We start from the raw sequence: 27,825 nt of genomic DNA, 5'->3' as shown, positions 1-27,825 counted from the left end.
AGAGCCTGACTCAGTGGACATCCACTGACCAGGACTGGCCGCCGAGTGGGGGCCTGGATCCCTCCACTTCCTGGACATGAAGCTCTGCCTTTTATTAGCTTAATGCTTGGACCTGGCTCCTTCCAGATGTCCAGACATTCACTTGACAAGCCTGGGAAAGTGGTTGGGGCAGCCAGGGCTTGGTCATCCCGCAGGAGAGGAATGATCTTCTCCAGAGCCCTGGGGGCTCCAGCTGGGAGAGGGACCCCTCAGGAGCTGCACCGGCCCCCAGAGTGCTCCTGGGTCCATCTGGTGTGGCAGGCGCGACCACACTGTGCACGTCCCGCATCCGGGGCGCACCTGCTGCATGCCAGGGCCGAGGGTGCTGGGAGAGCGGCACCAGACTTGGTCTTGTGAGCATTTAGCACTTCTCTCTTGTGGGCTTGGCCTCATGGAACCTTTGGGGTTCTCCGGTACTGAAGGAGGTTGGCGGTGCCCCCTAACCCATCCCCATGCCCGGCTGGAGTGATTAGGGACTTTTGCCATCCACGGCAGGCAGGGGAGGTGTGCAATTTCGATCAAGAACCCCAGCCCCAGTGGAACCGGTTGGAAAGGCAGACAGAGCCCATCACCCTGCAGCCTTCCCGAGTCCTGGGAAATCTCATTCTGGGGCTGAGATCCTGCCCCTGTGCGACACCAGCAGGCCCAGAGCTTGTCCAGATTCTGTGCATCAACGTGGGACAAGGTGACCCGCCTGCCCAGGCGTGGGGGAGGGGAGGTCCCACCAGGTGGTTCTGATTAACAGATCAGGAGGCCCAGCTCCGAGATGATGTCAGCCTGGACCCTTCCCAGCTGGGGGCAGGGTGGTGGAGCAACCTGGCTCAGCCACCTCCTGCTGTATGGCCTTGAGGGAGCGCTGGCCCTCTCTGGGCCTCCCCTTCCTTGTGTGTGCGCTGTTTGGGTCAGGAGAGTGGTGGCCTAGTGAGACGGGGCCGAGGGCAAGAGGGATGGCATGGAGCAGGCCAGGCACCCGGGCACCCGTGGTAAGGCCTCATGGCGGCCATGACTCCAGCCCCTGGGCACAGGAGCAGAGCCCAGGACATGCCCCTGTCTCAAGCGAAGCCCCTGAAAGAGTGAAAACTCTTGGGGAAGTTCTCCAGGAGGGTGGAAGCAGGGACGGTGCCCAGTGTTGTCCTGTGGGTGAGGGTCAGTGCTCGCTCTCCATCGCTGGGTCCCCAGATCAGCCTGCAGTTTTCTGACCTGCAGCTCTGAGGCCCATTCAGCCTCCCTCCCCACCCCGCTCCCCCTCTTGCCTCCCCGTCACCCTGGCTGTCAAGTGTCCTGGAAGGAGCCTCAGGGGATGATTTATCTGGTGGAGGCCCAGCGGCAGCCATCTGGCCAGGATAGCAGTGCCAGATCCTTCATTCCTTCCCCATCAGCCACAGACAGATGAGCCCCAATGCATTGCTGGCTCCCTGTCCCCCCCTCCCCGGTCCCAGCCCGCTAACATCTGGAAGTAATCGCCTTCTCCAAACAAACACTGAGCTCGCTGGATGAAGGCTCTCGGCTAGGAAGGCTCCCAGATTCCGCTCTGAGCCTGGGGGCACTGCAGGGCCCCCAAGCCTTTGTGCCCCAGCGTGGACCTATGGGGATCTGGCCTTACTGTGGGCCAGAGGGCCAGACACCCCACTCTCCCTGGTGGCCGAGTGATGTGCTCACAGCACATGCTCTGTGGGCGTCCGTCTCCTGTTGGGGTCACAGGCATTCTGTCGGTCTCAGCCTTTCTGTGGTTCAGTAGCCCGAACTCCTGGGCATTGCCCCTCCATCAGAACATCCTAGAACAAGCTTGTAATGACAGTTGCAACACAGTAGTGCGTGTGACTTGTCTGGGTAATTTTCAGCTGGTGCTGCCACCACCTCCTGGAAGCTTTGCGCCAATAGGATTTCCTCCTTACGCCTGGCCCCAGAGAAATGGTGGTCACAGAGCTGTGGCTTTGCAGTGGGGGAGTTGCCTCACTTACTTTCCCAGCTTCTGTCTAGCTCCCCAGCTGAGGGCCTTGACTGCTTCCAGTCCACCCCATGTCCCCATTCCTTGGCAGGCAGGACCTTTTCAAGAGAAACATTACTTAGAAAGCTAGGCAAAACACAAGTCTGAAGTCTCTCCAAGTGTGAAAACAGATGAGTATTCAGAGCACTGAATTCTTATCTGGTGATAACTGAAATTTAGCTGTAATAGCTAGGCACACATGTTTTAGCTCACTCTGGGCAGCACATATTCATTGTCTAAATCTAAATGATTCTTCCAATTCCCTCTTTTCCCTTCTATGGAAGAGCACATGCTGACCAGAGCTGGACCATGATTTAGAGTTTAGAACAAGGATGGTTGATATGTAGCACACAAGGCACCACTGTCTATGCCCAGGTCCGTGGCAGACATTGCTAGTCAACTGCAGAGCTTTTTCTAAGCTTTGTATTTCTTTGTATTTCTTCTTCTAATGGTATTCCAGGACGCCTCTTCCAGTTGACTAGAGTTAGCGAGCTTCAGGATAGCACCTTGCTTGTTCGCATACGTATTAAAACCATAGCATACTTGTTCTGTTAAAATGTCTTTTGCTTTAAGGGCTAGTACAAAAAGTTTCGAAACTATAGAAAAGTAAAAAGAACATATGTACCAGCTAGATTTAGCAATCAATATTTTTTCTCCGCCTGTTTCATCTCCCTTTTATACTTTTTGCTGACTTCTGAGACCTTACCCATAATCTAGCATTTAAAAAATTATAATCTCCAACATACTCTACAGTATCATCTAATAAATTTTTTCCTATGTTATATGCATACTATATTCTTTTTTTAAGATTTATTTTGTTTATTTATGCATACAAGAACGGGGATGCGGGCCAGATGTGTGGTGGGAGGGGTGAGAGGACTCACCAGAGACAGAACGGGGAGCAGAACAGGCAGATCTACTGAAATCCACTGCTGAGGGGAGCAGCGGGGAGACAGGAGAGGTCTGCTGCGCCCTGTGGGTAGCGCTGTCTTGAACCCCTGTGCCACCAGGGAGGCCCTACATACTATATTCTTTTAAAATTACTTTGCCAGTCATTTACATAGACAATGTATAATTTGGGGTGTACACTTCACCCCTCTCTACGTGTACATGCATCACTCGCCCTCCACCAAAACTCCTTTGTCCCGCCCCTCCCCCCTCCCCCCTGCTCCTTAGTTCACCTAATCCATTTAATGGCGACTTCTAGCATCATCTAGCGTGGGTCCATATTCAGATGTCCCCAGCTGTCCTCAAAGTGTCTCTTATTCCAGTTTTTGTCAAATCGGGACTGAAGGAGGGCCCGGGCATTTGCTAGGGTCGCCCTGTCTCTCCGGCCTGCGGCCGGCGTGTGTTCATGCCACCAGTGTCCCGTGACCGAGCTGCCTCTCACCGTCCCCCGACGGTGTCATGTCTCCCTTGTCCCCGGCTCCCCCGGCCGGGGAGCTGGCTGGCACTTCGCAGGAACATTTCCTGGCCGGTGCCGCGTATCTGCCCTGGCGTCAGCCCTGGCGACAAATCATGTCCGTCTGCAGTTACTGATGAAAAGTTTGATGGCCGGCGGAGGCGGTGACAGCCGCTCTCGGCGTGATAAGCCCATGTTTTCCCTCGATGACTCAAGTGGTGTGTGGGGGACGGTGGACGCTGCGCCTCCAGCTCCCGCCAACCTCCCAGCCCCCGTCGAGGAGCCTCGCTTGACACAATTGATTCCTTAAGGGTTGAGCACGATGATTTCCTAGTTGCCTCATTCCTTCCACATTTGCTGGCGGGCGTCCTTCCCCGGAGAAGAGCTTGTACCTCCACAGGGAGGACTCGGGCTTGCTGGGAAGCGATTCCCGAGGAGGAGGCGGAGCGCCCGCGCGTGTCTCTCTCTGAGGAAGAGGCCGCCCCGCTGGGCAGTGGGGTTGGTCGTGGAGAAGTGTGGTTTCTTTCTTGAGTGTCAGAACGGACACGCGGATTTAGCATTCGATGTGCCCCACGGGTCGCAGGCATCCTTCTTTGGGGGCTGAGGCCATTCCGAATTTAGCTGATGGGCACGCCTTCCACTGGCTCTGTGTCCTTTCGTTATAACTCCTTGGTCTGAGAGCTTCCTTGCCCTGGGTTCTCCTTTATTTTTTTAAGATTTATTTATGCATACAAGAACTAGGGTGTAGGCCAGAGGTACGGGGGGCAGGGGAGGTGAGAGGATTCACTGCTGAGGGGAGCAGCGGGGAGACAGGTGAGGTCTGCTGTGCCCGGTGGGTAGCTCCCTGGCCGGGCATTGAACTCAGGCCGCAGTGGCTGGCTATAGCTTGGTAGCGCTGAGACTTCAACCCCTGAGCCACTAGGGAGCTGGGTTCTCCTAAATCACCCGCCCTGGCCCTGGAGTCAACCATTTCTCCAAGGAGCTGTAGTGGGGCGTGGCCTTTAGAACGCGCTGGGATCCGAACTCACCTGCAGTGTTACACTTGTCTGCATAAAATACCTGCTGTGTCCCCTTCCACTGCTGGGGGTTGGGAGACTCAGAGGCAGCAGCATCTTTACTTTTTTTGCTTTATCCTATGAGATTCTTAAACAGCTTCAAAATCATAAGACAGATGGTTGCACCCACTGAAAACCTAGGAACTGCAGATTTCCTCGCTGACCTTTTTGGCTTCAGGATCCTCCCACTGAGAAGGTGTAGCTGATCCCTGGTTCTCAAGGCGCTGGGGTGCTCCCCGGGGTGATGGTAGGGCCTCGCCAGCCAGTGAGCTTCACGCTTCGTGTTGTTCTGGCTTGAGGCTGCGCAGGGCGCTGCTTGCAGTAACTCGGCCAGGAAACCGGTTCAGACTGGAGGGCGCCCTCCACTCTCTCCCCCCTGCTTGTCTCCCTGAAACTGGGAGGCTCTGTTCTTGCAAAGGAGGAGGTGTGATTAGGGAGTTGGGGGTTGGAATTGAATGAAACATCTGGGAGGTGAACCCGGGGTGAACCTGACACCCCGTTTGGGAGGCGTGTGCCCTGATGTATCACTTGCAGCGAACAATCTCGTCTCTTGAACATTCGGCGCCAGTCACTGAGCCCCGGGCACAGTCATGGAGTTTCCAGGTCAGTAGGGAAGGCAGGCCTGGATCTAATAGGCTTGAATAATGAGGTGCAAATTGCTGCAAAAGAGTGTCCAGCAGGGGATAGACTGTTTGGATTGGAGACGCCCTGGCTCCGGCACCCAGCAGACCTGTGCTCCAGTCCTGCCCCTGCCATTCAAGCTTCTGCTGTGTGACATTGTGCAAATCACTTTACCTCTCTGATCCTTGTGAATTAAAAAAGATAATATTTGTAAAGTGCTGAGCATGCAGCCTGGCATAGGCTAAGCATTTCTGCCAAGACAATGTGTATGCGTGGCCTAGGGAGGTTTGGGGGTCCAGCCCAGCAGGTCAAGGGCACCGGGCCTTGGGGCAGGTTGAACAGATGAACCCAGAACATGGGGTCTTGAGGGCCTTGGCAAAGATTTGGGGAAACTGAGTTAATTTGTGCTCAACGAGATGCCATCTTAGACTGAATCCAGGGTGGTTAACATGGGGCCCAGACACTGAAGGGGGGCTGTCTTTGAGGGCGCTCAAGAACCCCCTAAAATCACAGTTGAAAGGCAGGTCTCAGTGGTCTGGGATTCTGGAAGAGAGCCCTCCCCAGTTACCTGTTTTTCAGTGTTACCTCCCCAAAGCGTGTAAGCTTCACGAATAAGCAATCATAGGAACCAAGGGCTCAAACCTTCTCGACATGGTGAAGGCGCAGGACGGGGCTGTCTTCACCGCAGGGGCCCATCCTGGTGTGAGTCTCATGATGGTGATCTGTGTGGTCTGGGGGAGACTTGGGGTCTCCCGGGCTCATCTGTGTGTAGAGGGCCTCGCGGTGCGTCCTAGAGCGAGTGACAGGTGCCATAGTAGTTGCCCAGATGAGGAGCAGGGAAGAGTCCTCCCAGGAGCGGACACCCTGTTCCTCCCCTCCACTCTGAGCCCTCTGGGGGCTTCAGTTCAGGTGCCACAGGCCAGGAGAGTAACAATGCGAGGATGGGGCGTGGAGTGGGGCAGGGGCCTGGCGTGGCCTTGGGTGACCTGTATGCTAACCCCCCGGGGAGACTTGGTTCTGCACGCAGCTGGCAGCCTGTTAGGGACCTGCCTTGGGTGGACCAGACCCAGTCAGGCCTGGTGGTACCTGCTAGCCAGCTTCTTACACTTGCCTCGTAGGTACTGAAGTGGGTGGAGTCAGCACTCCAGGCCTCCAAGGTGCACCTGCTGTCCACGGACCACGAGGAGGAAGGCGAGCACCTGTGGAACATCCCTTTTGACCCCAGCCTGAAGGAGGTCACCATCTCCTTGAGCGGCCCAGGGCCTGAGATCCAAGTCCGGGACCCGCTGGGTAGGTCCTCAGGGCTCGAGACTGAGCTGGGTGGGGCAGAGAGAGACCCGGGTGGCAGGGGGTTGGAAGCAAGGAGGGGGGCAGGGGTGGCAAGAGGAGGGCCATGAGGCCCCCATGAGGGGGAGGAAGCAGGGATAGTGGGAGCAGCTGAGGGAGGGGACACAAGGCTTATGGGGGGTCTCCTGTGTGGTCTTGGTGGGTCCCCATGGTGGCCTAGAGGGTCAGTGGGGCAAGAATCAGTGGCACACTATGGGTGGGGGCTTGGGCTCCGGCGATGGAGCGACTTGCCAGGGTCAGCAATTTGGACCTGGGCACCTGGCTCCACCATGCTCCGAGGATGCGACAAGCAGCCAGGCCTGGAGGCCAAGTATATAGCCTGCCCCGTCCCTCTACCCGGGAGTGGTGAGGTGGTGTGCAGCACAGGTGGAGCCTTGAGCGCCGCCCAAGTCCTCTCACTGATTTCTCTAGGGAGTCTGAGGCTGGTGCTTGGAGAGTGTTGGGTTCCTGGGGACAGGGTGTGGCCTCTGCCACTCCCAGGAGAGGATCAGAGACTGAGCAGTCTGTGTGGCTTTTACAGGGCGGATCTTGAAGAAGGACGAGGGCCTTAATGTGCTCCTCAATATCCCTGACTCGGCCAAGGTCGTGGCCTTTAAGCCTGAGCATCCTGGACTGTGGTCCATCAAGGTAGGCGGCAGGGATTCTGGGGGTCAGAGGTGGGCAGTCTGACTTCACTGAACAGCCATCATCTCCCCCTTGTCTACCCTGGGGAGCTGGGGGCCCTGGAAGCTGTGGGATGGTATGTGGTCATAGCAATAGAAGTAAAGGGTCAAGAACAGAAGGATATTCAGCTTTGTACCAGTAAGAGGAGGTGGAGTGGCTCAGGGTTAGTTACAAAGGACTTGGAGAAAGAACTTGAGGGTCCAGAAGTAGGTGATGCAATTGGCTTGTGATCAGAACCCTTTCCTATGACAAATGCACAAAAGCAAGGGTGACCCGGGTGGAGGTGGCTCAGAGGGATAGGGTGGCACAGGAACAGGGCCTGCTCTGGCCTGCAAGGTGCTAGAGGCCAGGGAGTAGGGACAGGCATGGCTCTTGACAGAGCCTCCCGGGATGGGGCAGGTGGCTGTCTTGAAAGCACATGAGCTCCCGCTAATCGGGCAAACACAGCACCTACTGGGTGTCGGGCACTGAGTCAGCAGCCCAGTGAAGCACAGCATTGACCCTGCCCCTCCAACTCTGCATCTCTGAGCCAAGAGTTCTGACGCCAGTGGGGAAGACAGGGGTTAGACGGCAGGAGACCGACAGGCTGAGGGGGGCTGGAAAGGCAGGCAACAGGGAGGCAGCTCCGGACAGGTAAGGTTGTCCGGCTCCTTCCTGGAGGGGGCTGCTGGGGCGGGACGCCCTGTGACCGGGCCTGGCCCATGCTAGGTCTACAGCAGCGGCCGCCATTCCGTGAGGATCACGGGCATCAGCGACATCAACTTCCGAGCCGGCTTCTCCCCTCAGCCCTCTCTGGACCTCAACCACACCATCGAATGGCCCCTGGAAGGTACGGGCTCCAGCCTGGGGCTGCCGAGGAGCAGCCTCTGGAGAGATGGGCTGCATTTGGGAAGTGCTGGGCATGCTGGGGGTAGACTGTGAGTCAGGGCCAGCCCTGCAGAGATCGGACCCCCAGGCCACAGTGGGCTGAGCTCCGTCCCCAACTGACCTGGAGACCGTTCACAGGCAAACACCCCCTCTGCTCCCAGAGGCCCCAGTACCTCATGCTGCCTCCCTTGCTCCCATGCTCACATCTCCCCCACTTAGTTTTCCTGGCTCATCTGTCACACCCACTTCAGTTGTCCAGCGGTTATCAGCGGTCATCCAGTGAGCTGTCTCCTCCTGAAGAGAACGAAGTCTGCCTCCAAAGGAGAGAGGCCATGGACAGTCAGATGTCCCGGAGCCTTGCTGGGGGTGGTTGCCTGGGGAGGGAGTTGAGTTGGAGGCACAGGGTCAGTTTTCTGGGTGGAAGTCACCCACTGGTGTCCGAGGTGGCCTCTGTGTCCCATCGTGGGTACCTCTGGGGAAGGGTGGGCCCTGGGCAGGCGGGGATCCTGGCTCAGGTTGCCCGAGCTCCATGCCAGAGAATGCCATCTGGTAGCCAGACTGGGGTCCCAACTCATAGTCTGGAAAACAGGGCTCCTCGCCATGGGGCCAGTTGGAGGATTTTGCTGCAATCAGCTCAGAAGCGAGAGGGGGAAGGGTCTGGACCAGGTCAGGCTAACTCTGGACCACTGAATCGTGATAGAAAATGGTCCTGTGCGCTTCCCTCCAATGCCCTCTAACATTTGCCACTCTTGTCAGCCCTGGTTGGCCTCCCTGCCAGGGCCAGCAGTGAAAGGGGCTGCCTGCTCCCTTCGTGTTTGTTTTGCCAGTAGCAGAACCGGGGAGAGGCAGAGGCCTGTGGGTCTCACCCAAAAACCAAGAGAGGAAGGATTCCAGGTGAAGGGAGTGGGGGGCTGATTCTGAACTGTCCTCAGGGCCAGCCCTGTGGAAGGGTGAAGAGTGAAGGGGCCACGGGGGACCCTTTGGGTCTCTGCTTTTGATAAAAATGTGGGTCCAAGACATACGGGGGGAAAAGAGAAACCGCAGGACAGTTGCAAATGATAAATAGCGACTGACCCTTGGCCTCAGTGCTGGGGGCTCAGGAGCGGGGGAGGCTGAGGCTGCCCTGTAGTGCTCTGGGGCCGGAGGCGCAGGCTCAGCTCTCTGCTGCTGACCGTCGCGGCGCGGGAGTGGGGCCCATGCCCACACGCCGGGTGTCAGGAGAACGGACTTCTAGATTTGCATGTGCCCTTCCCGGATGGCTTGGCCTTTCTTCAAACATTTTAAAACGTTTCATGGACCGCACCAACCCTACCCACTGGTCCCTAGTTTATGGTCTTGGAAGGAAAAATATTAATAACTGTCTGAAAAGGGAGAGAGTGGACTTTTGCTTTGAAATCAGCTGAGGAAGTTGTGAGGCCCAATTTCTGTTCTCTCCTTTCTGGTGTAGTGTGAGAAGTGCATTTTCAACCAGATAGAAAACAAAATCAAAGGAAACCAAGGAGAGGAGGGATGAGCAGGAGGCAGAGTCCCCCCGCGAGCTTGAGCGTCTCATCCAGGCTGTCGCAGAGCAGGCTCCAGAGTGGGGGTGGAGGGTGGGTGGGAGGGAAATGCTCTGCCCAGTTCTACCGCCACACCCAGTCTGCAGGGTGGAGGTGACGGTGTCTGGGGAAGCCCTGGGTTGCGGGACGGTCTCTTCAGGACCGTGGACAGCAGCCGGCAGGCCGCACCCCTCCTGCCAGGGCTGGCCGGGGAGGCGGGAAGGAGAGCTGGGCAGGCTGGGTCTCCCAATGTCCTGGGGGCCCTGCTGGGGGACACTCGTGGAGCCCAACACAGATGCCAGCAGCTGCTTCCGTGCCCCTCCCTCTGCAGGGGTGCCCATCTCGCTGGTGATCAACTCCACGGGCCTGCAGGGACCCGGCAGCCTGGACTCGGTGGAGCTCGCCCACAGCTCGGGGCAGTCCCTCCTGACGTTGCCCATGAGCCCCCTCGCCAACGGATCCACCCATCAGCTGTGGGGCGGCCCACCCTTCCATGCTCCCCGGGAGCGCTTCTACCTCAAGGTGAAGGGCCAGGACCATGAGGGGAACCCCCTCCTCCGTGTCTCTGGAGTTTCCTACAGTGGGGTGGCCCCAGGTGAGTGACTTGCTCTTGTGACCCTCAGCTCCCTGGTTCACTCAGAGGCTCTTTTCTCCTGGAAGCCTCTCCTGATTGTATTCGATTGGGAAATACCTGCGCATTAAACTTCTGTGGGCAGCAAGTTATGAAAGATTCTCTGCTAAACACTGAGATGCTTCCGGTGTCGTTCTCAGCTCAAGGATTTAACACCGTCGTCTCTCCACCCATCCATTATCCAGCCATGTATCCGGTTATCCATGTATCCATGTGTGCTGCCCCCACCTGCGTGCGCCCATCTGGCCATCCACCATCCATCGTCATTCATTCATTTATCCTTCCGTGTATACATCTAAAATTCATCCATTTGTCCACCTACCCCACCCACCCACGCATCCTTCCATCCATGACCCACCCACCCACCCACCCATCCATCCACTCACATAATTATGTATCCATTTGTCCTTCCATACTCTCAACCATCCATCCATCTTTCTGTCTATCTACACATCTACCCATCCAACCACCCATCCATCCAACCACCCATCCATCCAACCACCCATCCATCCATCCACCCATCCATCCATCCACCCATCCATCCATCCACCCATCCATCCATCCACCCATCCATCCATCCACCCATCCATCTATCTACCCGTCCACACCCTCATTCAGCTGTTCCTCCATCTGCGCACCCACCCATCCCTTGTCCATCCATCCCCCTGTGCGTCCAGCGTCCCTCTGTGTCGGCCACAGGTGTAGACGCAGCACGGGTGTGTGGGTGCTCCTTCATCCTCATAGTCACTCTCATCATCATCGAGTCACCCTCAAGCACCCCCAGTGCAGGCCTTGTCTGCGGTGCCATCGTGGTTGTGCAGCTTTCACGGGGTTCCATCTGGCTGGAAGCTCCCGAGGGCAGGGCAGTCCTTGTCTCCCCAGATCTGCCTCTGGTTCTAGCAGGGGGGCCTGAGTTCTCTGGCCATCTGGCCTCCTCGCTGGGCTTCCTTCCTTCTGCCCTCTCCCCTTCCGCTGGGGGTAGCCTGGGAGGGGCTCACGGAGGTGCGTGTCGCTGACATCCCAGCATCCTCTTGGCTGGAGAGCTCAGCCAGGGCATCCTCTATGCACCTCAAATAGGGAAGCAGGGGAAGCACTAGGGTGCCCTTGGTGATGGGGGGACTTTGAGGACCTGAGCAGGAAGGGCTGGGAGGCAGGGTGGGTCATCTGGGGACCCCTTCTTTCTAGCCTCCTGGCTCCCACTCTCCTGTGGGCCCTCCTCCCTCGGCCTTTACAGCTTTGAAGAGTAATTCTCAGGAAGGGCTTCCAGCAGGAGGAGCAGCTTCCCTGTTCTGTCACGAGGGTCCGAGAGTTCGGGGTGTCGCTCTGAGCTTTAGTCTCCATCTCAGCTCTTAGTAAAGTGTGTAGAGGGGGCATGTGGTGTGGGTTTTGCTTCCGCCACTACCTTCCAGGTCTGAGCGGCTGGGAGTTCGGCTTACAGCAGGTGGCTTATAGCTGGAGGCTCTGGATTTGGAGACCTGGGTGGTGGGGGGGGGTGGGGGCTGGGCTTGGGGGCCCGGGGCCCTTTCAGCTCGCTCAGGAGGGAGCCTGAGCTGGCCAGACAGAGGCTTCCAGCATGCGTGGGTGAGCGGTGGCAGCCTCGCATGCAGCTGCGGACGTGGCTGGTCGCTCCGACACCCCTCTCCCCGGGGACGTGGCAGGGAGCCGGAGCATGATGTCACCAGCCGGCCTCCCACGCCCAGCCCTGTGCTCCGAGGAGGTCTGGCGCGTTGTCTCATCCCAGGAGCAGCTCTGCCCGGCCCTTCTCCCCTCTGGTGGGGAGTAGGGAAGAGGGCGAGGCCAGGGCTGAGCCCGTGATCACCCAGCGAGGCACCAACGGGTGAGACCGACCCCGCCAGGGAGTTCTCACGCGTCTTCTGACAACCGAAGTCATTCTAATAACTCAGGAAAGAGAATGTGTCACCCCATGAGCAGGGTCAGGCAAGGGGGAGGCGAGCGTGTCTGATGGGGGCCCCCAGGGGCTCATCACAAGCTGTGAGCTTTCATTGAAGTCTCTTATTTTATCTCAAAAATGTGTGTGAATTTTGTACTCGCTCTCATGCGCCAACGATGCTTATTTTGAAATGAGGAAAGGCTTCTTCACCATCTTTGGGTAAAGAGGAGCCGTTGCATGCCCCACCCTTCCCCTGGAGAGTCCGGTCGGGGTAGCATTCACTGGATTTCGAGGCCGGTCCAGCGCCTCTCTCCCAGACCATCGAGCCACTGGCACAGACCCCCTCGGTCTTGGCCCGCCTTCCCACGGTCCGTGAAAACATGTGAGCTTAATGGCTGTGCTGGCCGTGCCTCGTGCATCTGCCAGGTGCAGGCCCCGCCACCCCTCAGCCCCCCGGCTCCATGATGAGGTCAGCTTCACGGTTACCCCCAGTTGCACAGGTGGAAACTGAGGCCGAGAGAGGTGAGGCCGCCTGCTCTTGGCCACCACCCACGGTGCGGCCAGGGCTGGAGCCGCTACCTCCCGGCTGGGGTCTCCTGTGGGTCTGTGTCGCGGGCGGTGAGGGCGGGCAGCGGGCAGCAGGGAAGAGTTCTGAGTGCTGTCCTTGTCTCCAGGCACCCCCCTCGTCAGCATGCCCCCCAGGATCCATGGCTACCTGCACCAGCCCCTACTGGTCTCCTGCTCCGTGCACAGCGACCTCCCCTTCCGGCTGCAGCTGCGGCGGGACGGAGTCCGGCTGGGCGAGGAGAGGCACCTCCAGTGAGTGCCTGGTGGCCGGCTTCGCCCCCAGCTTCCGGGCTCCTGGGGTCCTGAGGCCCTGGGGGGCCCTGAGGAGGACGGTGTGAAAGGGAACTTGGTCTTGGTCATATTGTCCTTGTGCGCACCTCCCAGTGGCCAAGGGTGGAGAGTCTGGACCATCACCCCCAAAGGAGCCAAAGGTCTTCCCTGGCTTCTGGAAAACTCAGTCCAGGCAGGGCCCGGCTCCGTGGGGGTCAGGGCAGGAAGGGTTCCCCGAGACCCTTCCCCTTATGAGTGGAAGTTGAAGGCTCAGAGAGGGCCAGGGGCTTGCTGAGCGGCACACAGCGCATGGTGGCAACTGCGTGCCCTGGACGGCCTCCGCACCAGTGTCCAGGCGGCTGCGGGGCTCCCTGCTGGACAGGATTCAGGGGCCCGAGCCTGAGGCTGGACGAGGCTGGGGTCCCTGCCTGGGGTCTGTGTGATGACACGTCTCCCCCTGCTGTGTTTCAGGGAGTCGGGAAACAGCAGCTGGGAGATCCCGCGGGCCTCCAAGGCCGAGGAAGGCACATACGTGTGCATGGCCGTCAGCCGGGCGGGCACCGGACGGGCCCAGGCCCAGGTCGTCATCACAGGTCTGTCCCTCCTCCCTCTTTCTCTCCCCCCACCCCCGATTCTTCCCTCCAGGCTGTCCTGGGGGGTTCTCCTTCTGTGGGGGAGCAGGCCAGCCACCTCAGCTGGGGCCGCCCATGGTCTGGACTCTGGCTGCCCTCATGCCACCTGCCTGCTGGGCCCCACTTGAAGTGTCTCCCCCAGAAGTGGCCTGGGGGGTCTCAGCGGGTGAAAGGGTGAGAACCCTGGCTCAGGCTGTGGCGCCCCCACCTGGCTCGAGCCCAGGCTGACTTCTCAGTCTGTTCTTCCGGGCTTTGCCACGCCCTCCCCACACGCCCCTGCCCCGGGGCTCTCGGGGCCAGGGTCCTTCTTAAGGTCTGGTCCTTCGTGCCTCCGGGTCCTCACCCCGATGCCCCGTCCGTCCAGCTCGGGAAGCCAGGAGCCCCACGGGCGGCTCCCAGTGCAGCTGCTTCTCCCTGAAAATGCTAAACCCAAGTTGTCTTGAGGAGAAGCCGAGGAACCCAGCAAGGGGGGGACCAGCCCCTCCACTTTCTCGGTCTCACCCCAGGTCACACGTGTCCCGGGAGGAACACCGGAAAACATAAACCAACGAACCAAAGCTGGGGGCGGCCTGTCCCCCACCCGAGATGCCGGTGGCGTTTTGATCATTTCCTTTCTGACCTTTATCTTTGTGCAATTTAACCACCACAGGATAGGATCACGCAGGTTTCCACCGCCTGGCTGTTCTCGGCCTGACGCTGTGGCCCGCCAGCAGCCGGGCTCCCAGGCAGGGGGCCTCCCCCCGTTTTCCTGTTGAGCAAGTTTCTAGGCTCACACCTCGTGTAGTGGACAGGGCGCCCTAATGGCTGTTTCATTTTGTCCAGAGCTCAATTGCCCTCTGCCCTGAGTCTCCCTTCTAGCGGGTTCCCACACCGCTGCTGGGGGCTGGCGTCAGGCGCCTTCCTGTGCACACGTCTGGGGGTGTCATGGTCACCGGCCCCCAGCATGGGTGGGTCCCCCTCATCCCGCAGGTTCTCAGGCCCGTGTCTGAGTTAGGAAGCCGGCCCCTGACGCTGTCACTTCCTAGGACATTTCCCTGTGGGGACAGCAGGCCCCTCCTTGGGAGTCATGGTCCAGGTCTGGCTCTAGGCACAGCCCCCGGTGGACAGAGAACAGCTCTGTGCGCCTCCCTCCCCTCCAGGCTGCTTCTGAGGCTTCGCTCCCCGTGGAGCGTGACTGGCTCGGAGCGGAGCCTGTGCAAGGGCGGTGTCCTTGCTGGAGCTCGCGGCTGGCTGTCGCTGTCGTGCGGAAAGCGCAGCATGCGCCCAGCAGCCCTGGGCGGGTGTCGATGGCGTGTGGGGGCTCAGGGCGGCGCCGGGCAGCCAGGAAGCTGAGCAGATGCTGCCTGGCTGCTCTGTGGGCCTCGCGAGGGTTACAGGGAGGGGCTTACACTGTGAGGCGAGCACCCCTCAGTGCCTGCTGTGTCCCCGCAGACCCCCCACCACAGCTGGTGCCTGCGCCCAATGTGACCGTGTCCCCGGGGGAGACCGCCGTCCTGTCTTGCTGGGTCCTGGACGAGTTCCCCTACAACCTGACGTGGGTCCGGGACTGGCGAGTCCTGTCGGGCTCCGTGGGCAGAGTCACCCAGCTGGCCAACCTGTCCCTGGAGGTCAGCGGTGTGGTTCCCAGCGATGGCGGGCGCTACCAGTGCGTGGCCAGCAACGCCAACGGGGTCACCAGGGCGTCTGTCTGGCTTCTGGTGCGCGGTGAGTCTCTTTGGGCTGCTGCTGGCCCCCCCAGTTCAACACAAAGCCCGTCCCTCTAGCCCCCCGGCCCCCTGGCCCTCCGCCCAGACATCAGCTTTGTCAGGCAATGTTGGCTCTTTTGGTGATTCCTGAACCTTCTGAGCTAGAAGGTTCTAGCATAAGGTTCTAACATAAGTTTAGAGGCTGGGAAGTTCGTCCTAATCTCTGACCTAAATCTCTACTGCTGTAGGCTGAGCCCATTCCATCATGTTGGGCCACTAAGCACTGACTTCCCTCCTCCCCAATTGGTAGGACAGGGATGGAAGTCTGGAAGCTTCTGAAAGCCCAGAGATCAGAAGTGCTTGGCAGCACCCACCGGAGGGGAGTGGAAGGCACCTGTCTGGGGTTGTAGCACCTGGGTGTGGCTCAGGATTTATGCAGGATTTAGACAGCGCCCCCTCCCTGGAAGCTCCTTCCATGCGCACAGAGAGAACAAGTGTTCTCTCGGTCAGTGACGCTGGCTATTGCCTGGGTGTGTTAAGGAGGGTTCCGAGGCCTCTAGAGGCTCTGCCTCCAGTGCAGAAGGGGTGCTCCCCATTCCTAGGTGAGATGGGCGTGGGGTCTGTTCGAGCCTCGCAAGTCTGAACTAGAGCTTTTAGAGGCTAAGTGTGGAGTCAATACTAGGGCATTGGGTCTGCCCCAGGTCACTGGAGGTGACAGCCGTCCCCAGCCCTGGCATCTGCCTGATGTTTCCCTAAACCCTTTGAGATGCTCAGCCAGAGCAGAGCTCCAGGGGCCTGGGGTTGGCAAGAAACCAGCTCCTTGTGTGGCTGGGGATGTGCCCAGGTGACCATCTGGTCAACCCTGCCCGGGGAAGCCACTCAGGGGATCCAGGTCCTTCAGAGCCTTTGCTTCCTGATCTCTGCTGTCTGGGGCTGTGGCAGGGGCAGGGGCCCGGTCAGGGGCGTGGAGGGCAACAGGGCCACTCTGAGGGCTGATCCTGCCTGTTCACCCCGACTACAGAGGCCCCAAAGGTCAGCATCCGCACCAGGTCCCAGCGCTTCTCCCAGGGTGTGGAGGTGAGAGTTAGCTGCTCGGCGTCGGGGTACCCTGCACCCCACATCTCCTGGAGCCGTGAGGGTCGCGCCCTGCAAGAGGACAGCAGGTGAGGGGTCCAGGGCAGGAACTCTGGACGGGGACAGGTGGACAAGGACTCCTGGGTCAGGAGAGTAACGATGCCTCGTGCAGGCTCAGGGGTCAGGAGCTCCAGCTCCGCATCCGACAGACCTGTGCTCAAGTCCTGCCTTTGCTCAGGCTGTGTGACCTTTGGAAAGTCGCTTTGCCTTTCTGAGTCTAGCACATGAAAATGTCAAGTGCTGGGCACACAGCGGGCGCAGAGCAGTCAGCATCGCGCGGCTGTCCTGATGATGTTGATGAATTTGTTACTAGTGATACCTGGGGTAACAGAATGAGGGCCTGGCCTGGCCTCCCCCACCCCTGCTGTTGAACATGCTATTTCATGGCACCACTCCAGGGTCCGTGTGGATGCCCAGGGAACCCTGATCATTCAGGAAGTGGCCCCAGAGGATGCCGGGAATTACAGCTGCCAGGCAGCTAATGAGCTTGGCACAGATGAGGAGACCGTCACCCTCTACTACTCAGGTATGGACCCCCTCCCTACATCCCACTGGCTTGTCCCCAGGTGTTTACGGTGTGCTGCTCTAGGGCAGCCCCTGGAGCACACAGTGGACATGTGGTTGCTGTCCAGAGAGGGGGTCCCCTGTCCGGGGGGGCTTACATCTAATGGGAGGCTCAGAGCCAGCAGGCACACGACTCAGGCACACGACTCAGGTTCAGGGTGTGTGTGGGGGTGGGGGCATCAGCTGGTTGAGCAGGAGGTGACCAGGAGTCCCTGTAAGTACTCGCTAGAAGCTCTAGTTCAGACTTTTGAGGCTCGTACCTGTAACACTTGGGACCAGCCCAGGCCTGCGAGGAGTGGCCCTTGCCAGAGAGGGATAGGAGCGGCACTCCAGGCAGAGGGCAAAGGCCCAGAGGACAGCTCGAGTCTGGGGTGCTCCAGGGGTTACGAGGAGGCTGGAGTCCATGGGGTGGGGCGGGCGGCCCTTCCAGGCAGGGCTGTTCAGAGCCTTGTAGGATTTGGGCTTCAGGACAAGGTCGATGAGGAACAAAGCAGGCGGGGTTGGCTGCCGAAATGATAGCCTTACCTTGAGGTCCTGAGTGGGAAGATTTAAGAAATGAGCTGTACCTGGGCGTTCCTGGGGGAGCTGTTCCTGATTGGTGGGGGACCTGCCTCCCACCATCCCCCAGCCCAGGGCGTCCATGGGCTGGTCCCTAATTCCCCCCCCCACCCCCCGATCCCCATGCAGACCCGCCGAAGGTCTCTGCTGTGAACGCCGTGGTGCTGGCAGCTGTCGGGGAGGAGGCTGTGCTGGTGTGTGACGTGTCTGGGGCACCCCCGCCCCGAGTCATCTGGTATCGAGGTACATGGGGTAGCCTGCAGAATCAGCTTCCAGAAAGTCACGGGGGGCACCCTGAATCGGGTGGCAGGGAGAACTGGCCCCCAGCAGTCCCCCACCCGCCAGCATCCACAGCTGACGTGCACGACTGGGTGGTGAGGAGGGGGATTGAGAGTAGACCCAGGTTTGCGCTCAGTGCCCCCTGCGCCCCCTGACCTGAGGCACACGGCTGGGGGCCGCTAGCCTGCTTGCTCAGGAAAATGGGGACAGGCGAAGGCAGGCTGGCCGTGAGGATGCACTGAGAGGCCCTGGTGGTGGGGGCGGCGATGAGGGGTTATCTGAGCCCCAAGAATTGTAGGAACAAGGTGGTTCCAGGAGCCGACACGGGGCTCCCCAAGAACCAGCCAGGGTCACCAGTCATGCTTCTCCCTCCTGGACACAGTCTCTCCATTAGCTGCCTGGTTAGCTTCACCTTGACCTTGACCTTGAGACAGGCAGGGGGTAACTCAGCGCAGTAGCAGCACTGGACGCATTTCTGCCATTGAGGGTGCCTGAGGGCAGGTGTGGGGGGGCAGGCAGGAGTGTGATCACCATGGGTGACCCTGGGCCCAGAGCCTCCACCTGGACCTGGGCGGAGGGTGGGACCTGGCGGGAGGCCCAGGCAAGGCGTGGCTGGGTGATGAGCGTGCCACGTGTAGGGGACAGGCCGGGGCCTCACTCCCGGGGCTCTGGGACGCTTCCATCCGGACCTGACGGGGTGCGGACCTAAAGATACAGTTAGTTGTGGCAAAATACGCCTGCTGTGAACTTCACCATCTTCACCATTTTTAGGAGCCCAGTTCAGCAGCATCAAGTCCATACAACCACCCCCACCCGCCATCCCCAGACCATGCCATTAACCACCTAGGGGCCTGGCTCTGGGGGCGCCCTCCCAGGCCCAGCCTTGAGGGGTTCGGAGCCCCTGGTCCAGAGCCCAGGCTGCAGCGGCCCGAGACCGTGACCCCATGGCGACCGCTGGTGCTTTCTCATCTTTGTCCAGGGGGTCTTGAGATGATCCTAGCCCCCGAGGGCTCCAGCTCGGGGACGCTGTGGATCCCGACCACCCGGGAGAGGGATGCCGGGGTCTACACCTGCCGTGCAGTCAACGACCTGGGTGACGCCTCCGCGGAGGTTCGGCTGGAGGTTGGATGTGAGTGTGATCCTGCCCCTGCCCCGTGCAGTGCCCGGCCTCTGGCCAGGCGTGAGCATGGCCAGGGATGTTTCCAGCGCAGGCAGCACAGGGGAAGCCAGGAGGGTGCAGTGGGTGCTGTGGGACAAACCGCCCCAGAACTTTGTCCCTGGAAGCGTCTCTTGTCTCCTGTCCTGGGGTTGGGGTTCCAGGAGTGACTCGGCTGCGCGGCTCTGACCACCACGGGGCTCTCATGGGCTACGGGTGATATGTTGGTGGGGGCTGTGTCATCTGAAGGCTCAACTGGGCCGGCGTCCTCCCGAAGCTCACACATGCGGCTGTTGGCAGGAACCTCACCTCGTGGGCTTCTCCTAGAGCGAGGGGTGGGGGGGAAGGGGAGAGAGAGAGGGGAGGGGGAGCGGGAGGACATCCCAGATGGAAGCTGAAGTCTTCACAACCAGCCGGTCTGAAAGGGACCTGCTAAGTCTATCCTATTGGTCACAAGGACCACCTGGTGCAAGCAGGCGAGAGGGGCGGGCTCAGGAGACGGGGCTCACCGGGCCCTCTGGTAGGCTGGGCAGTTGGGGCCAGTCCCGGGGATTGTGCTCCAGAGAGCGAGTTCCAGTCTGGTCGCCATCACTCACCACCTGGGTGCTTGGGTTGAGTCACCAGCCCTTGGTCCCCACTGTGAAGTGGGGCTGGCCGTGCCTTCCCTCCCTGGCTGCTGGGAGGGCCCTGCACTCAAGCACAGCCTGCTGGGCCAGGGTCTGGCCTCTGGAGTGTATAATTAAAAGGGGGGGTCTGGATTCTCCTCGGCTGGTGCAGGGCCTGGGCTGCGATTGCCATGATCTCGTCTAAGTCCCGGGCCTGGGTCCTGGGCACTGACATTGCTTGGAAGCTACGCACACTTCCTTGGTGTGCAGAGCCAGGACAGACTGGGGCTCTGAGGGTCCGCTGTGGCCAAGCTGGAGGGACAGGTGCTGAGGGTTCTGGGGACGCGCAGAGAATCGAGAATGTGCTTGTCTGGGACGGCCAAGTGGCTCCCCAGGGAGGCAGCAGCCTGGCTGCAGCGGCGAGGTGGGAGGGCCTGGCCCTGCGGACAGTGCCACCTCCGGGTTGGGGCCCCAGGCCTCACTTGTGTAGGGCATCATTCCTTCCTCCAACACACGGGCACCGGTGACCAGGCCCTGCGTGCTGTGTCGGGGCCTCGGGCTCTGTCCCATCTGTATGTCAAGGGGCCAGGAACCAGTGCGCCTTCAGCTCCGGAGAAGAGGTTCACCTTTTGGGGGGCACTCCAGATGAAGAGGGGGGGTGGATGTGCAGAAGGCCAAGTGTCAGCTTTCTGGGTGGGTCCCAGATTTGGGAACTTGGCTCTTTGGGTTTCACAGAGGACAGCAGAGGAGGGTGAGGCTTTGGCTGGCGTCGCGGCCAACTTGTCCCCAGGTGCCTGGGGAGAGAAGGCTGGGCGGGGGGAGCCTGGGGCTCAGAGCGGCCGGACCTGGACTCTGAGCCCAGCTCGACCGTGGCCGTCAAGCGCACCCCTGGACAGTCTCTTAGCCGCCCACCCTCAGTTTCCTCATCTGTAAGGGGGTTGCGGTAGCAGCTGCTGTCTCGGAGGCGTCCATGGACTCCTGCTCCGAGAGCTCCGTCTCTTGCCTCCCGCAGCAGGCCCTGGTCTCGCTGCCCCCGCCCAGACGTGTGGCTTGCTCGCTACCATGGGTCAGCGTCTGCACCAGTGACCCCGGCTGAGGGAGTGCAGGCTTCTGGGGTCCCAGGTCTCTGCGGCTGCCAGACCCGAGGCGTGTGGGTGGTGTCTGCAGGCCCGGCCAAGGCCGTCTTCCTCCTGCAGTGATTTTCCAAGATGTGTCTGTCTCCCTGGAACTCCCCTGATCCTTGAGGCCAGGAGGGAAATTTGATGTCATCGTTTGGATGGAGAGGGATTTCTAGAGAGACCAGAGCAGAGAGGTGGGGGCTTTCCTCGGTGCTGGGGGCAACGGGTGAAAAAAGGCCTGGGAGCTTCCTGGTCGTGAGTCTGGGGCAGGGGCCCGAGGACAATGTCCTGGGCCTGGGGGCTCCCCGAGGACAGTGCTTCAGGCCTGAGGGGACCCCACGGACAGCACCCCAAGCTTGGGGGGTCCCTGAGGACAGCACCCCAAGCCTGCGGGGGCCAGGAACATGGCCTGGGCCTGCACGGAGGTCCCGACCTGTCAAGGGGCAGAAAGAATCACATGTTTCTGTTTGGGGGAATAAGTTGTTTCCTCCCCTGGCTACAAGGGAAGATGAGCCTTAGCAAGAAGCTTTGGAGGAAGCACCCACTGCCTGCTGTTGAGTGGGGGGACGGAGGGCGAGGTGCACTGGGCACACCCTCGTGCACCGTTTGTGGATTGTCTGACTGGGGGTGGGCTCCTGGGGGTGTCTCCCCCTTGGCGGGCAGAGCGGGGTCCCTGCTGGCCATGCAGGGCAGGGTGCCTGCGGGCAGCTCCCTCGCCTCGCCCGGAGAGATCTCCCGGGGTGCAGTGGGCAGGTGCGCCTGGGCCCTGCTTGGGAATGTCTCCTTCCTCCCTCTCCATCCTGGCTCCTTCCTCCGGCCGGGTGTGGATGCGGGCGCAGGTCAGGGTGGCCCCGGAGCCCTGGACTTGAGTCAGCCCAGAGCCGATGAGGGCGAGGCTGGAACACAGGCTTTCTCTGTGATAGGAGGGGAGGGGGCCTGGGGCAGGCGCCGGGGGCCGCAGGTCGCTGCCGGGCGTGGCTGACGGGTCACGTCCTGCAGACGCCCCCCAGCTGACGGAGGCCCCCCGGGATGTCACTGTGGAGCTGGGGAGGAGCGCCCTTCTGGCCTGCCGGGCCACCGGTCGCCCGCCCCCAAAGTCACCTGGCGCCGTGGAGACGGTCAGCCCCTGGGGTCCAGGCTGGGCAGCAGGACCAGGCAGCGTGATTCAGGAATGCTGTTCTTTGAAAGTAAGAGACTGGAGCTGGGGGGCGGTCGGGGGAGTCCCTGGCTCCTGGCTGGGTGGCCGGGGGTGGGTCCTGCACCCCAGCACTGACCGTGGGCCACGTTTGTCTGACTGCGGCCCATCACGTGGCCCTCTGACGTGTCCTGATAATGGACGAACCACAGCCGCCGCCTGGCTTATCGACAGGCCGCTGAGGGGTATGGTGGGGGTGACGGCGCTCAGTGCGGCTCCCGCCACGTTGCCCAAGTGTGACCCCGTCATCACTGGTCACCTCAATTACCCCCCGTTCTGCAGGTGGGCAGGCTGAGCCTCTCGCCCCACGAGGCCTGGCGGGCACCCCTCCCCTCTGCAGGCCAGCCCGCCTGCCTCACCCAGCAGGGCCAGCCTCTTTGCCCCCCAGGGGCCGGGCGCCCCAAGGCCAGGCCTGCCTCTCTCCTGCCCGCAGGTGTGGCCTCTGAAGACCAGGCCCTGTATATCTGCGAGGCGCAAAACGTCTTTGGGAAAGTCCAGGCTGAGGCCCGGCTCGTCGTGACTGGACATGGTGCGAGGGTGATCTGGGGGCGGGAGGCGGGAGCACCTCAGGGAGGCCTCCCCCAGGGCTGCCCACCTGTCCCGGGGGCCAGGTTCTCCACGAGGGGCAGCTGGACCCCTCACTGGGTGGCGGGCTCTGGGAAGTGTGCCCTTTGACTCTCTTGGAACCCCACTCTTGGAGTTTGCGTTGGTACCCTGGGGGCCAGGGGATGTGGGGGCTCTATGTGGCAGACACACCATCTCCTCTCCCCAGAGCCCCCCCAGATCGCCAGCAGCGCCTCCACGGTCCGGGTGCTGGAGGGCCAGCCCGTGTCCCTGCCCTGCATCATCCTGGCCGGGAGGCCCCTCCCGGAGAGGCGCTGGCTCAGGGCCGGTGGGCCCGTGAGTAAGGGGCCCCCGGGGTGCAGTGGGCAGGGGCGTCTGGGCCCTGCTTGGGAATGTCTCCTTCCTTCCTTCCTCCCTCTCTGTCCTGCCTCCTTCCAGAACCTTCTCTAATAATGTGCCGAGCGCACCCGTCGCCCGGCCGGGTGTGGATGCGGGCGTCAGCGGGAGGGCCTCGGCTGGGGACCGTGTGCTGGGGCGGGGTTCACTGGGTGCACACCAGGGCGTGCAAGCCCTAAGTCTGCCTGCACCCCACTTCTGGCTGCTTCCCTCACGCTTCTCAAACTCGGGTGCTCTCGAGTCTCCCAAGGAGTTTAAAATTATCCTGAGGCCTCAACCTTTCCTATTAAATCAGAATCTCCGGGCGGCAGGGCAGAGGCCAAGTCGTTGTTTAAGTCTTTATTTTGAGTTTAAAAAACCCTCATTGGTTCCATTTAACTCCTCTGTGTCTCCCCGCCCTGCACTCCCAGGAGGGGCTCCCTTTGGCCATTGGGCCCTGGGTGTGTGCGTGTGTGTGCGTGTGCGTGTGTGTGTGAAGGGGGGTGGGGGGGGGGTGGGGGGTGGGGGCGGTGGGGTGTGCAGGGGTCTAGGCCAGCGGGGTGGGGACCGGGTGTTCTGGCCTGAACCCCACCCCCAGTGCCTCCCCTGCCCCCAAGCCCTGTCCGTCCAGCCCGCCCCCTGCTGGCCCGGCGTAGTGTGCTTGCTGGGCTCTCCCAGCGGCCTCTAAGTAGGCCCAGGGTCCAAGCTGGGGCTTCTCTGTCCTCCGCAGCTCCCCGCTGGCGGCCGGCCTGTGGTCTGGGCGGACGGCAGCCTCCACCTTGACCAGGCGCTGCGGGAGGATGCTGGCAGGTACAGCTGCGTCGTCAGCAACCCGGCCGGCTCTCAGCACAAGAACGTGCTACTGGTCGTCCAGGGTGAGTCCTGGCCCCGCGGGGCAGGGTGCCACGGCACGGGGAAGGCCACGGACACACTTGATCTTGAATACCTTGGTTTTTAAAAGTTGAAAAAATAGTCCATATTCACAGTGGAAAAGTTAGAGCCTAAACAAGTTAAAAAAAATACCACCATAATACCAGCAGCTTAGAATAACCAGAGTAACTTTGCATTTGGTGTGTATCTTTCTTTTTATTTTTTAATATTTTTAAATTTCATTTATATATTTTTTTTAAAGATTTATTTATTTATTCAAGAACTGGGATACAGGTCAGAGGCGCGGGAGGGAGAGAGAATTCACCAGAGACAGAGTGGGGAGCAGAACAGGCAGACTGACTGAAGACACTGCCTAGAGGAGCAGCGGGCGAGGCAGGAGAGGTCTGCCGCACCATGTGGGTTTCTTCCTGGCCGCCAGGGAATCGAACTCACACCTCAGAGGCTGTGGACAGCTTCATAGTGCGGCGCTCGACCAGCTGTGCCACTGGGGAGGCCCTGGCGTGTGTCTTTCAAACTTTATACACATGAGAGGTTGCATATACATGCACACACGCTATATATAATACATTTTATATAAATTATATATTCAGTATACAAATTGTATATAAATTACTTTTTACATACTCTCTAACACTCTATGAAATCATATATAAATTCTTACATACATCTGTCTTTTTATCTACCTGCCTGTCTATAACTTCCTTGTACACACGTACCCGTAAGTACTTAACGAACAAACTGGGGCCATATGACGCAGACTAAGTCCCGTCGTGTGGAATTCGGTTCTGAGTCACAGAGATGGCCCCTCTCAGGCCTGTTTGGGCATCCAGCCGCCTGCTCTCCCACCCATGTGCTGCAGAGCCCCGTTCCCTGCACCCACCCAGCCCCGTTTCCTGCACCCACATGCTTTGCATGTGAGGTAAAGTTTCAACTCAGCTTGGTCATATTTTGTAATTTATTAAGTATGCTGCTCCCCCTTACTTTGTTGGTCTCATAAAACCCTGGGGGATGAGGAGGGAGAACACCCGTTTCCCCGTTTTGTAGAGAAAAACTGAAATTCAGAGGAGGCAGGGCCTAGGACCCAGACGTCCTGTCTCCTGGCCCTCTGACCTCAGTGGTGATCAGGGCTGCCCAGCGAGTGTGCTTATGTGTGTGTTTCTCTATGTCCTCATGGCTTGTCTAAGAGGTGGGGCCTTCAAAGGCTCCTCGCTCTCATGTTCGGGAAGCTGAGGGTCCGAGAGGGGAGTCAGTGACCAAGAGGGTGGGATCAGCAAGCCGGGCTGCCCTGCAGAGCCTCCCCTGACTTCACTTGGTGCCTGCATTACCTCTTCTGCTGGTGTGAACAAGCCCCTCTCTTGGCTCATTCATATCCATTCAGCAAACGTTCATTGACTTGCTTGGGCTGCCTGAGAGAATCCAGAGGGTGTTCTGACCCCACCTCCCGAGGGAGCCTGGGGTGGTACAGGCAGAGCCCGTGGTTTCCGATTTCCTCTCCTTACTTCTCCACACCCTGCCCCCCTACCAGCGCCGCCCCCCACCCCCCAGAGATCCCCGTTGCCATCTGTGAATCTGGATGGTGCTGGCATGGATTTGGCCCTTGTTTTCAAGTTCGCTGCGCGCTGTGAATACTCTTCTCTGCCATTTCCCATCTCTCCATCCCCAGAGAGTGGGCAGGGAACGGGGCTAATTAGCTTCTCTGCTGATCAAGGCGTGTAGGCACCAGAAGATGAAGTGATTTACCCAAGTCCCTGAGCCGAGGTCCCAGGGCCTGGCCCCGGGGCTGCCCTCTGCCTGGAGCACGATTCAGCCCGGTGGCGGCTGTCGGTGTGGTGACGTTTGTGTTCTTCTGCAGAAATTGTTCTAGGTTTACTTGTAGTAAGATAGACATAAAGTGTCCCACATTGAGCACTCAAGTGTGCGGGTAGGCGCCACCGAGTCCCTTGGCATGCCTGGGCCGCCACCCCCACCCTGCAGAACTATCCAGCTTCCCCTACTGGAACTTTGTTCCCATTCAACACTTACTCCCTCCCACCCTCGCCCCCACCCCTCATTCTACTTCCTGCCTCCATAAATTTGACCCCTCTAGGTCCTTTGCATTTGTCCTTCAGAGTCTGACTTATTTCATGTAGCATCAAAATGCCTGCCGTGCTGTAACAGGTATCTCTTTTCCCCTTTTGATGGCTGAGTAATATTCCACATCTTGTTTACCCGTCACCCATTGACAGACAGTAGGATTGTTTCCCGATTCCAGCTATTGTGACTAATGCAGCTATGAGCCTTGGTTAATAAAACTGGTTTGTTTTTAAAAGTGCCACCTAGGATCCAGCCCACTGCCACCTACCATGTCACCAATGAAGGGGTTCCAGTCTCTCTCCCCTGTGTCACCTCAGGTGTCCCCAACCCCACCATCACCTGGACCAAGGTAGGCAGAGCCTGTGACTACAGCATCTCCAGAGGGGGTGTCCAGTGCATCCTGGGAGGGCGGTGATGCCAACCACTGTGGGTGTGCTCTGCTGAAGTCAGCATGGGTCTACCCTAGGAATCCAGCGTCCTGAGCTCCAGGGGTCCCCACTACAATGTGAGCAAACACGGCACCCTGGTCATCACCCAGCCCTCTGTCCAGGACGCAGGGACCTATGTCTGCACGGCCACCAATGCTGTGGGCTTCTCCAGCCAGGAGATGCAGCTCTCTGTCAACAGTGAGTGATGCCGCCCCGTCCTGAGAGGGGGGCTCGGGGGCGTGGGGCAGAGGTGTGGCCATCTGCCCTTCCTGCATCTCCTTGCACCCTGGCCAAACTTGCCTCTAATTCTTCCTGCCTGAGGGCACATAGACCCACGGTGTCCTCCCTGGGAGCACTGTCCGAGAACTGTGGGTGCCCAGAGTGGTTCTAGCTCAGCCCTTTATAGCCAGATGGGCAGGGGGCAGGGGGGCATCACGTGGACAAGCTTGGAAAGACACAGGCCCTACACTGGACTCCCCCGACCTGGCAGCCCCGCCTTGCCTATGTCTCCTCCCTTCCTTGCCTCTCCCCACTCTGAGCCCCCCAGGCCAATTTCAACTTTTTCCTCAGTCCATCCTGCCTCAGGGCCTTTGCACAGGCAGGTTCTTTAGTTTGGAAATGTCCTTTCCCTGCCCCTTGGCCCAGCCGTCCAAGCTGAGCTCTCCCCGAGCCCTCAGGGTGGGTCAGATTCCCTTGCTATCAACTTTCTGGAAGAATCCTTCATAGCACCCATCACAACTGGGGTTAAGTGAGCCCTGAGTGCGGTGGGTACACAGGCAGGACCTGTCTCCTTAGCTGCTGCTCCTCAGCTTACACCGCAGGCCCTCGCTCTCAGGAACTGTCTGGTTGAGTGGATGAAAGGATAGCCAGTCTTTTCCAATCACGTATCCTTATATCCAGTATTTCTATGTTGCTATATATATATATATATGTATGTATATTGGGTATGAGAGTTCCTCCCCGACCCAGTGGCTGCAGGGGACACGTGGAGGCCATGTGGGTCTGCCATCCTAGCTGCCTGAGGAGGGGCGGCCCTGGGGTGGGGGGTGCGGTGGGGCTCAGCTGTCAGCTTCACACGGGAGAGCAGCAATGTGCTGGATGAGTGTGGACCCCACTCAGAGGAGAGGACCGGGGGTGCCTCATCTGATAAGTGGGATGATCGGGGGGAGAGGGCCAGGAGAGCGCGGGTGCATGTAACCTGCGGATGCCTCTGGGGAGGGGGCAGCAGGATGGGCAGACGCAAGAGGGGCACGGTCTGTGGGACAAATGGGGGTGTGCTCTGCTGTCGCTGTCATCAAAGCAAGAACCTTCTGTGTGGGGGACCGAGGGACGAGCCCCGCCCCGCCCTCCCCCCACTATAACCCACTGCCCCTTGTGCCCCTTGTGGGCGGGCAGGGCCGCTGCTGCTTCCCGGGTGCCGCCCAGTGCCGCCGTCCGGCTCACAGTCCCTGCTCGCTTCCGCCAACAGCCAAACCCAGGATCCGGGTGAATGGGTCCCAGGACACTGACGAGCCGCTGAGAGTCGTGGCCAAGGCCGGCGACGAGGTGACCCTGGACTGCGAGGCCCAGGGCTCCCCACCCCCACTGGTCACCTGGACCAAGGACTCCCGCCCTGTGCCTCCCGTCACTGACAGGTAACCCCAGTCTGCACTACCTCGGGGCAGGGAAGCAGAGCTTGGGGTTGGAGGGA

The 27,825-nt window shown here is 59.9% G+C and overlaps 1 protein-coding gene across 1 annotated transcript in view; it reads left to right on the top strand.

The window, feature by feature from the left end:
* HMCN2 (hemicentin 2) overlaps nt 1-27,825 on the top strand; it is a 117,886-nt gene that overhangs the window by 19,184 nt on the left and 70,877 nt on the right. The window contains 19 exon segments of the mRNA XM_037491448.2: nt 6,223-6,394; nt 6,972-7,078; nt 7,823-7,943; nt 9,851-10,114; nt 12,716-12,860; nt 13,350-13,471; nt 14,942-15,214; nt 16,217-16,358; nt 16,728-16,855; nt 17,581-17,694; nt 18,710-18,859; nt 21,609-21,701; nt 21,704-21,796; nt 22,238-22,333; nt 22,577-22,704; nt 23,474-23,618; nt 25,944-26,056; nt 26,174-26,333; nt 27,604-27,769. Coding sequence (XP_037347345.1) covers nt 6,223-6,394; nt 6,972-7,078; nt 7,823-7,943; nt 9,851-10,114; nt 12,716-12,860; nt 13,350-13,471; nt 14,942-15,214; nt 16,217-16,358; nt 16,728-16,855; nt 17,581-17,694; nt 18,710-18,859; nt 21,609-21,701; nt 21,704-21,796; nt 22,238-22,333; nt 22,577-22,704; nt 23,474-23,618; nt 25,944-26,056; nt 26,174-26,333; nt 27,604-27,769 — 2,732 coding nt within the window.

Source organism: Talpa occidentalis, unplaced genomic scaffold (genome assembly GCF_014898055.3).
Source record: "Talpa occidentalis isolate TD23 unplaced genomic scaffold, MPIMG_talOcc4v2.1 talOcc4.7, whole genome shotgun sequence".
Taxonomy (NCBI): domain Eukaryota; kingdom Metazoa; phylum Chordata; class Mammalia; order Eulipotyphla; family Talpidae; genus Talpa; species Talpa occidentalis.
Note: the sequence above shows the minus strand (reverse complement) of the source record. Positions and strands in the feature narration are given on the sequence as shown.